Raw genomic sequence first — 11,102 nt, 5'->3', positions numbered from 1 at the left:
CCGGGCCGGCTGCTCCCCGGCGCCCTCAGAGCCGCGCTGCCCGCAGCTCCGGCCCTCGCTGCCTGCGCTCCGCTCCGGGCAGGGCGGAGCACCCGGCGTGCAGGAGCGATCCTGCTGGATCGCCCGCGCCGCTTCCCGCCCGCCCGGCAGCGGCGGCCTCGGCAGAGCTGCGGCCCGCAGCCCCTGTGTGACACAGACTAGCCATGGTATGGTTCACTCTTGGACGATCCTCACTTGAGAACTTAAAGGGATCAGCAAACTAAAGGGGATTCGAACCCGATGCTCTAGGCATTGCGTAAGGGTACCGTGAAGGCAGCTGAATGCTATTTCTGCCAGAAATTGGAAGTTTATTAGATGCCGCTGGTGATTTGCAGCTTCCCAGGAAACGTTCACCGGGATTTCCCATCACATCAGCGGCATTGCCATGATACATGTGCAGAACAGGAGTCGCCAGGGCTGATGGTATTGGGAGCTGCCGTGCTTTGGGGTTGCCTGCCAGGATGAATTTAAGACTGCCGAGGGTTAAACAACAGCAGACCCTGATGGGTACGTGGTACACAGGGTGGTTGTAAGGTGCATCCCGTTCCTGGCCCCATGGCCGGCGGTTTTCCCACAGATATGTTTTATAAGCCCAGGGTTTCCAGAAAAGTTACCATGGGCATAAAGAAAATAATTTTCAAGTGGGCAAACTGGAATTCTAAGCGGATTCTTGGGTAGAACATTACACATTTCAGTAGGCACAGTTTGACTGTTTAACTGTATCAACTCACAAATTTGTCTGTAATCATGAATTAATTTAAGAGCTGTGCCTTCACTACCAATCCATGACATGTTTCAAAGAGCCAAGGAGTAAAGGGAAATACCCCAAAATTTAAAATACTACAGCTGTAGTACTATGGATTAATATATGCTAACGAAGTGATAGTCTGTCAGTATATTGGCAAGCTGACTTCACAGTGACAGATAGTTTTTCCAGTCCATATTTTAAGTTACATACTATTATGAAAAATACAGGGCAAGTAGTAATCAGGACAAAATCAGAAACCATGAAGCCTAATTTAAAAATTAGGTGAGCAAGATATAAAAAGAATTTTACAGCTTACTCTTAACTGCATAAATAAATATTGCATAATTTTGTAGTACTACTGTAAAACAATAGAAGTGGAAAGAATTCACATGGACTAAAAACAGCAGGTTTTTGTCGTTTGGATCCAGACATCAGCATAGGGGTTTTCTATCCAAACTTTCAGGTACACAAATCAGTTGCATGTGTTCCAGGTTACAGTGTTCCATCTTAAATAAAAAGAAGTCTTTTTAAAATTAAACCAGAAATTGTGTTTACTACTTTGTTTCCTAAGGAGTTCACATAAACAATGCAGCCCCATTACCTTTTATTAGGTTTGCATGGACAGATTTTAGTAGTAAGAGCTCTACAGGGGTGCCTTCTGTGAGAAGCTGCCAGAAGCTTCCCCTGTGTCCCACAGAGCTGATGCCAGCCAGCTCCAAGACAGACCTGCTGCTGACCAAGGCTGAGCACCAGCAGTAGTAGTGGTAACACCTCTGGCATAGCAGATTTAAGAAGGGCCACGGCGCTAAATGAGCAACAGGAATTCCAGTCAGATAATCCTGAGCAACAGAAATTGCAGTCAGAGGAGTGAGCAGAACAGCTCTGCAGACACCAAGTTCAGTGAGGAAGGAGGGAAGCAGGGGCTACAGGCTCTGGAGCAGAGATTCCCCTGCAGCCCCAGGCGCAGACCATGGTGAGGCAGCTGTGCCCCTGCAGCCCAGGGAGGTCCCTGGTGAACCATCCACCTGCAGCCCCTGGAGGAACCCACACCAGAAGAGGTGGGTGCCTGTAGGAGGGTACGACCCCATCAGGGGCCTGTGCTGGAGCAGACTCTTGGCAAGACCTGTGGAGAGAGGAGCTCACACTGCAACAGGTTTGCTGGTAGGATTTGTGACTCTGCAAAGGACTTAGCCTGGAACAAGTGGTTCCAGGAACAGGGTGCACCCTGTGGAAGGAACCCACACTGGAGCAGTTAATGAAGAACTGCAGCTTCTGTAAAGTACCCACACTGGAGAAGTCAGATACTTCCTCCTGGGAGGAAGTATCCCATGCTGGAACAGGGAGAGTGTGAGGAGCCCTCCCTCCAAGGAGGAAAGAGCAGCAGAGACAATATCTGATGAACTGACTGCAACCTCCACTCACTCACACCCTCTGCACCACTGGAGAGGAAGAGGTAGAAAAGTTGTGAGTGGAATTGAGCACAGAAAGAAGGAAGGTGGTGGGGAAAGGTACTTTAAGATTTAGGTTTAGTTCTCATTATCCCACTCTGATTTCATTGGTAATAAATAAATTAATTTCTCCAAGTGGAGTCTGTTTTGCCCTTGACAGTAATTGCTGAGTGAGCTCTCCTTGTGCTTATTTCAACCCACAAGGCTTTCCTTATAGTCTTTCTCCCCTATCCAGGTGAGGAGGGGAGACACAGAGCAGTTCTGACTCCTGCATTTTCTAGTAAAATGCACTAAATAATTATATTTTTCCACTTCAAGCCCCTGGGGTCATTTATTAGTAGCAGATAGCATCCTATAGTGTAGCAAATGGCTTTGGAGCCCACATGTATATGTGTACATGGCAGGACAATACAGGAAGCATGAAAAACTATGGCATGCATTTCCCTCCCACTTAAGAGTTAGAAACATCTGCACAGAAGGTTAGAGAGGAGATGAGTAATATCACATCATACTAAACTGACTTAACACAAAACATCATTGAGCCTTCTTTCACAAAATTCAGTAGTTTTTAATCACATTAATATTCATGGGCCCAGTATATGTATAAATTACAAGTTTACAGAGGCGAAGCAAACCCTACTGTACAGACTGAGATTTTTCCCATCCTCATTTGCTATTTGTACAGTAGGCAAGCACACAAACGCCTTGGAGATTTTGAAGTATTTCCAAATAGGAGGTTGACCTTGCTATTTCTTTCAGCCAGAATACATTTCAACTCAGTTTGCCATATGCCAAGTGTTTGTTCATACAGCTGCTATTTGTTACACACCCCCACCATGTGCCTCAGTGGGGATTTTATCTCCTTATCAGAATTTAAAGTTCTCTCATCATTGTATCTAAACTCAGCTTTTTATGATAAAATTTTCCCTCCATGCTATTGTAGCCCCAGACTTAACTAGTAGTTAGCTTAGTGTAGATTACTCATATGATACAAAAAAAAAAAAAAAAAAGCAGAAGAGGAGAAATAAGTAATTTCTTCTAGGTGTCACTAAGGAAAAGCTGGATAGATGCCCTTGCTCCATACAAAATGGACCAATTCATAGGATCCAATCAAGATCTACATCTTAAAGAGCATTACAATGGAAAGTTAAAAAGCATTTGTAAATAACTTTCTCAGTACGTACTTATCCTTTCAGCACAACTATTAGAAAGCAGAGAGTTGAAGCTTGAAATAGCCCACCCTAATCTAGGCATAGATCACCACATCCCACAGGAGTCAAGGCATCTGCAAGCAGGTGCTGAACGACTACACTAACAAGATGCACTTACTCACATAACTTACACATCAATGTAATACTGTATTGGAAAGTTCCAGCACAGCTCAGGTCTGATGTAGAGCTAGACAGGTTCCTGCTTTTCTGTGAAGTGTTGTGGGGTCTTGGATTTTCAGAGCTGTGTTATGATCCCAAGGTCTTCATCAATCCTCAGATACTTTCCACTTGCACGCTCCTTGAGTGCCCAGTCATGGAGGAGGCTGTAATCATAGTGCTCCTCATCCACTCGTTTTAGAAATGCCAGTCCAGAAATGGCCTGCCACTCCCTGAGAGATGGGATACGAATTTCCTTTACATTCTCACTTCCTGGGACAAAGCCAAAGAACTTCTTCACATTCTGCATGGCATAGAGCCTGGAGTGCTGCTCTGTTGCCTCATCGAAGAGCTCCTGCTCATTGTGGACATAGCTGTTCCAGTATCTGAAGTGTAGAAAGCTGAGCGGGGAGAAACAGCTTGCCAGGCAGTAAGAAAGGAACACAGTGATGACTACCACAGCAATCAAAAGCCAGCCAGCCACCTTACCAAAAGAAAAAAAACGGTTAGACCTGATAATACTCACAGTGGTAACTTTTGAGCACCAGAAAATTCATAAGATTAACTTTAGTTGCTTTTCCTAAATAATAGCATTAACAAGGTATAAGCCTGAAAAGCATCTGCTACCACCAAACCCAGTCCATCCCTACTGGAGGCAGCTATGTAGTAAAATCTCTTGTTCCTTTCAAGTTCAAAAAAGTTCTGTTGTGCAGTTCTAAGACTATTACTTTCTCAGCTATTATTGTTATAAAATAAGATGCAGGTTCTAGACTATATAAGCTTATAGCCTGTTTCAAAAAATTTTCTCTGAAGTGACAACTTAACGCTTCTCCGATTATTTACCCAGTATGCAAACTTTTAGAATTGAGTCTGATCTAAACTCCCAAGATTTTACATGAGTTCACATGAAGCTCTCACAGCCTGGGCCTCTTAGTCATGTTTCTTCTACTTTAGTGAAGAAACTTCATACCCTCCCTGGCTCTTAAACTTCTATTTTTTATACTTGGTATTACTTTTCAGGATACTACACAGGGAAGAACACATCCTCAGGCAGCAGGTAACAAATGGGACAAGCAGATATAGTAATTTATATACCTAAAGTTCAGCTCCACTTAAAGGAAAAGAACATGCTTCAAAACACAGAGATTTAGCACTCAAGACAGGACACTGATCTTGTTTTATGTCTGCTGAATTAGCTTCACCTCCTACAGTCAAGTTTACAGGCAACAGAAGTTACTCACTTGTGACTGGTATCGGAGGAGGAGAATCACTTCATCTCTTGCCCGGGTCAGCTCTGGAGGAACCAGCTGCCTGCAGGGAAACGTGGCCAATATCCTGCTGCATTCGCTAGCGGTAACATTAGGAGCAGCTCCATAATAATACCCAGGGACGTACTCGCTCACAGCACAGATATAATATGAGCCATTTATCAGGGTGACTGCAAGCCATGTGACTGGAGCAACCAGTGCCCTCCCTGTGATGCTGCACAAGACAAAGCAGACTAGTTTGCATTTCAGCAACCAGTTTGATGAAGTCCCCCTCTCAAAATTAGACCTTTTACCCATAACTAGTCTCCAAGTCTGGTTGTTCAGGGCATAGCCAACAATCAGAAGGATCAGTGCAGGCACTCCTAGAAAAGCCAGCCCATAGATAAGGTTCTGCCCAACATGACAAGGACAGCTGAATGTGAAGAAAGAGAAAAGTTGCTGCCCACCAATTGTCAATATTGCAATTATTGCATTAGCAATAACAACCTCTTTGCCTTTTAAAAAAGTTAACCACTTTGGAAGGAAAGTCATTTTAGATCCTATTCTTTACCAGATTATTTTGATTTAAGCAAGTACTAGGTTTTAGCTATATTTAACTAGTGTTAATGGCAGAGCAGAATAAACAGCAACAGCTTGAAATGAATACCACCAAACAACACCCAAAAACCCCCTACTAATGTTCTCCTCCCACTAATTTTCAGTGGCTTGTTTGCTAGCTTTAAGTATGCTTGCAGACATCCACTGATGTGTTTTAATTGATTCAGTAATTTATCTCAGCTGTCTGGGAAAATTGAGCTTTCAGGCTGTTGTGAGCTCTGCCAGCCCATTGCTAATTGTCTGAAATTAACAATAAATTCCCCCTACCTTTTGGATGACATGCAGTACTATCAAACTGATGGCTAACCTGTCAGGGTTAATTGCCAAGCTGTTTGCTAATCAACAGTAATTAGCAGAAACATGGCATGAAACTAGGAAAAAAAAAAAGGAGCCTTCCAGCTATTCTTCATAAGAGATCATCCAAACAAATCCTTGGCAAATGGACTGGTTTAAAAAAAAAATGAATGCTTCAACTTTAAAATATTCCATAAGCTACACAATGTTTAGAATCTCAGTGCTATTTGCATTTGAGGTCCATTCTGGGGTAATTCAAGCACTAGAGTCTGAGAAGTAGTTAGCTGCTGGTTCACTAGGATTTTAGTGTTTCCCCTGTAGGTGGCAAGAAGCTATCATGTCTCTTTTCATGACAGTGCTGACTGAATGCTTCCTTTGGAAAGTAGGTTGCGCTTTTTGTTTTGGTTTATTGGTGGGTGGGGGTTTTTTTGTTTGTTTTTTTTGTTTGTTTGTTTTGTTTTTATTGGGGGGAGGGTTGGTTTTTTTTTGGTTTTTTGTGGGTTTTTTTCTTTTATATATATATATATATATATATATATATATATACACACATATATATAAAATCTGCTATTCACAAACTGTCAAACCAGCTGGTATTTATATAGTGTGCTTGTGATTACGAGTTCTAGGCTTTTCTGCAAGTATAGTCAGTCCTATTCCATGGACAGAGATAAAAATTTTTCAATTAATTAAGCATTTCCACAGCTGGCTTTTGGATATTGGGATAGATGACCTAGGCTCTGAGCATCTCTCACAAATCAAGCCTTAATCAGGGGTCTGAAAAATTGAAAACATTTCACTCTTGATGATTATCTCTGGATTGCACTTTTTCTATGGTCACACTACCCAGTAGTTCTATGCATTGCATAACCTAGGCTGATCTGAATATGCAAATATTTGTGTTTAAAACTGAAAAGTCTGACAGTCTGTCATATAAACATTCTTACTAAGAAAAGAAAAAAAGTAAAAGTTAGCCAGAAAGTTTATGGGGAAATTTGCCTTCCCATTACAGATATCTATCTCCAGCATGTGTGGACTTGGTTGTGTGATATAATAGTGTCTGCATAGCCTATTCTCTCCCTTTGCAGAGAAGGTTGCTAATAATAAATTTGATCTCAAACAGCGGTTTTAGCACCCATGGTGTCTGCTTGGATGGCAGAGACAAGGATGACATGTTACACATGCCTTGCCTGTTCACTTAGGCAGGACCCTGTTCCTCCAGTGCACTGTTAGGGTGGACACCTGCTTGTCTCATCTGGGATGCAGGTCCTTGCAGGTAACTGGCTGTCAAGCAATGTGACACTGTTACACAAAATTAAAAGCAGTACAGAAACATTCTGAAACATCCAGCAGCGCTTTGTTACAGCTTTTCTGGAACTTGTTACATTCTTAGTTGTTGAGACAGAGTAACAGCGCAATGAAATCCCAGAGCTGTCTGAATATTGCCATTTTAAACCTTAATTTTCCTTCAGTATCACAGAATTTTCTGTAACTTTTTTTTTGTACTAGTGACATTATATTAAAAAAATAAATCAGTGGAATAAACCTATCAGGCTATTACAAAATCATTTTATAAGAGTCTTCCTCAGTTCATTTTAAAATCTCTGATTGATTCCTTCTGAGATTTCTTTTGGAACCTGTATCTTATTTTGTTTATAAGGGAGGAAGGCTCTCCCAAGCATCTCTTGTTTACTCAAGAAACACATTAGATGTGAAACTGAAGTAGTATCCAACACTGAAATATTAATAGTCAGCCTAAGGCTGTTGAATGAGGCAATTTATACAATCAATACAACAACTTTGTACTTCTGCATTTTCAGTCTTTGGCATTTGCTTTCATGGTCTGCTGTAAATGATACTGCTGGGTCATCCTATTATGGAACAAATTACAGGGTTGGATCCAATTAAGAGCTTGGGTGGCACATCAAACCTTTAAGTACTTCCCTTTGCAGAGGAACCCAGGATCCTGAGGCAGACATTTAGGCTCTTTATCCAGTTCCAAGGAAGAGTTAGGACTGGGTGCAATCCAAAATACCACTACCTGAGGTGACAGCTTGCTGGCCTGTGAAGCAAAAAGATGCTTATAGCTGACATCTGAGGCAAATAGGATCCATGAACAAACCTTGGTCACAGTTTTGCTTTCATATTGCAGGGCTCCATCAGCTTGAACTCACTGCCAGTAACCGCACTTATGAGGAGAGATTTTTATATTTTTCTAAGGCATGAAAATCATTTGTCATTTCTTTTAAAACATGGTTATTGGAATAGAGATTTCACCTTCCCATACACACACAGAAAACAATTTTTATTCTCCTTTTTATTGAAATAAAGCAATCATGGCAGAATAGAGAGATTGGTTTCAGCTCCCTTCTCTACCTGACCTAGTAAAAACTCATCTTTTTCTTCCACCAACTCAGTTATTATTAGTGATGAGATGTGACTGTGCTGCAAAGAAGCTGTGTTCTCCAGCTTTCCTGCCATAATTCAACTCAACTAAGTTGTGCTTAGTTTCACCACAGAGAGGATTTTGATATTTACTGGATCAAAAAAAAGACCAGGATTTTATCTAATGGCCAGGGAAAGGTAGGGAGGAAGAGGGATCTTCTATTTTTCATCTGAAGTTTGGAGGAGGAGACTGAATCCTAGTCTCTCTGGTCCTGCACATGTTTTCATCACCAAGTTAGCAGCCGAAAGGCTGATGTTTTGTGGCTCCTCTAGCTACATTTTGAGTTCTATTTTGCAAGGATGTCAAGCCCACCTGTGCCTGTTAGAAAGCACGGTATGAAAGTACCAGACATCCGGTGGGACTAGAGGGGAGCGCTGCCCATGTCTTGTGATCTGCCCGGTAAGAGCAGCAGTCACACTGGACTTCTAGTAAAAGCATTCATGTGTGATATGAGAAATCTGTGTTCAAGTTCTTTTTTTTCACATAGCTTCAAATCCTCAACATCTACCTTCTTGTGATTTGAAGGAGCTCTATTTTCTGTCAGAGAAAATTTAATACAAGATCTAGCCATCTGAAAAATGGAGAGCAAACAAAAGCTTGACCTTGTATTTTACTAATTTGGACACTTGCCTTTTTTGGTTTATGCATTCTTGTTTTAGGTCAAATAATTTTTTCACTTTTTTTCTTTTTTAGGCTTTCTAATTGGGCAATATCTATTTTATTATTTACTTTTATGTTGTACTTATCATGTACTTACCTCTACAGGTATCAGCTTTCCCATAATAGCCAGTTCATTGCAAGAGACAGAGTGCTGGTGCATGCTTTTATTTGTGCTTTTGAGCTTTGGGGTATATTTTTAATTTGGTTTTTGTTATTTAGTTTGATGGGAATTAAGAGAATTGATGTATTCTAATGTTTGAGCACTGTGAAGATTGACCTTGGGTCTGAAGGCTAAATTTCTCTCCTGAAAAACAGGACAGAAAGGGAAGTGGAGGGTGATTCTATCTTTCTCACTATTCCAATTGCCTTGGATTACTTCTAAGAAGTATATGTTCAGGATTAAAACAGGTTACAAATGTGTGCCTACCTCTACTCTTTTCACGGGGCTGCAAGACAATCCCCCAAGGACTTGTTTCCCTCTTTTTGAGCCACTGAATCCCCAGTTTATTTGGACACACCATTTCTGCTTAGTTTTCTCAATAATGTGCAAACCTCTTGAAATGCAGTATATTCTACTCAATACATAGCAATATATGTGTGAATTTACTTGTGTGCATGTGGCCATGTCTGTATTTTTCAAAGAATGTTGATGTGTCCTTGCCATGCATTGCACTGTCTGTGCACAGGGTTCCCACGTGATTATGATATTAATAATGCAGGCTGAAATAATTAATCCATATATATTCTGAACCAGATAAATAGACTTGTGCTCATTTATAAGTAGTCTTAAAGTGCTTTGTGGTGGGTTCACTAAAGTTGAATTAGGCTAATTATATTCTTTTACATTTTTTGTTTGGTTTTTTTGTTTGTTTGTTTGTTTTTGTTGTTGTTGGTTTTTTTTTAATGTAATGCGGTAACTTTCTTGTGGAATATGGGATTACTATTGTGGGACATATTTAGTGCTTGTCACCAGTTGGAGACAATCAGAGAAACAAACCCGTCTCAGACTCAGTTTAGAAATGCAAGTAACTATCTAGAGAATTGTAATGCCTGGCTTTTAAGATTTATTAACATTAAGATATGAGAAGTACCTACAATTGTTTCACTTATAAAATGGAATAAGGTTTTACAGATTCAGAAAGGCACCTTAAAAATGGAAGAGGCAATTACATTGTGAAATTGTCAATACAAGTTCATTCTGTGTGAAATAAAAACAGTTAGGATGACTGAGCTTTAAAAAGAAAAAGCTGAAAATCCCTATTTTTCCTGGTTGAATTTAGTCATAACTTTAAATGACCATTTTTAAAAATAAACTAATCTTCCTTATCCCAAATGAATCATATCTGAATGCCTTCTGTGTATCTATAGTAGTAAACATCTGTAATTTTATTCTAGCACTGGATCTATTAGTTAATAGAAATTTAATAACAGCATGGCATTCAGAGGAGGCAATATATTTTTGTTTCCTTTCCAAGAGTTGGAGTGTATGTGCAGGTAAGTCCTATAAGGAATGACAACTACCTGATTAATTTCTAAATTCACCAGTGGCCATGATTGAAGTTTGTTGCAAATCAAAACTAACACATAGGCCAAATTTACCACAGGTGAAAACAGATAAACTAAGCCTGGATGTTCATTGCAAGGATATTAAGAAACAGGGGCTATAACAGGTTAAAAATGGTGGAATACCCCCTAGGAACATGGTTAATGAAAGTGCCATTTGCACAAGCTGGCAGCTGGACAGGTACAGAATTTATTCCTCTGGGAAGCTGAGTTCTCTCAATCTGCCCTGGCAGCTTTACACAAACATGGTGAAAGTAGTGCCTTAAAAGCCACATTTCCCTAACTTAGGCAAATATTAACTCACCAGACTACAGCAGCCAAAATTGGCAGACTACTATATCTTCTTTAGATTGAAAACAATCAATTTTTATTTTCCTTGTACAGCAGCACCTTGCAATTGTGTTTTTATTCTTTTGAGCAGAAGTTTTTGTTATCTCTCCAAACACCAAAATCTGATAGAAGCAACAAAATAAATTTATTGTCCCTAAAAATATAAGGCCTGTTCTGTTTGACTTCTGCATATTTGATTACAAACCATTCCTATGGACACAGTGATTATTTATGTTGTGGACAGTGCCAGATCTGTTGCCAGTCAAATTCCTCCCAAAGGGCTCGGTGCATTTAGAGAATAATAGGAGGAGCATCAGCAGCGTTACAGACTGCAGCAAACAC

At 40.5% G+C, this 11,102-nt stretch overlaps 1 protein-coding gene across 1 annotated transcript; it reads right to left on the bottom strand.

The window, feature by feature from the left end:
- Positions 1 to 1,523: 1,523 nt before the first annotated feature.
- On the bottom strand, positions 1,524 to 7,696 carry CALHM4 (calcium homeostasis modulator family member 4). The gene is made up of 2 exons (XM_012572667.5): positions 4,844 to 7,696; positions 1,524 to 4,086 (listed from the first exon to the last, which is right to left on the bottom strand). The coding sequence occupies exons 1-2, from the start codon at positions 5,399 to 5,401 to the stop codon at positions 3,682 to 3,684; spliced, it is 963 nt and encodes a 320-aa protein (XP_012428121.3). The 5' UTR covers positions 5,402 to 7,696; the 3' UTR covers positions 1,524 to 3,681.
- Positions 7,697 to 11,102: the final 3,406 nt, after the last annotated feature.

Source organism: Taeniopygia guttata, chromosome 3 (assembly GCF_048771995.1).
Source record: "Taeniopygia guttata chromosome 3, bTaeGut7.mat, whole genome shotgun sequence".
NCBI classification, from domain to species: domain Eukaryota; kingdom Metazoa; phylum Chordata; class Aves; order Passeriformes; family Estrildidae; genus Taeniopygia; species Taeniopygia guttata.
Note: the sequence above shows the minus strand (reverse complement) of the source record. Positions and strands in the feature narration are given on the sequence as shown.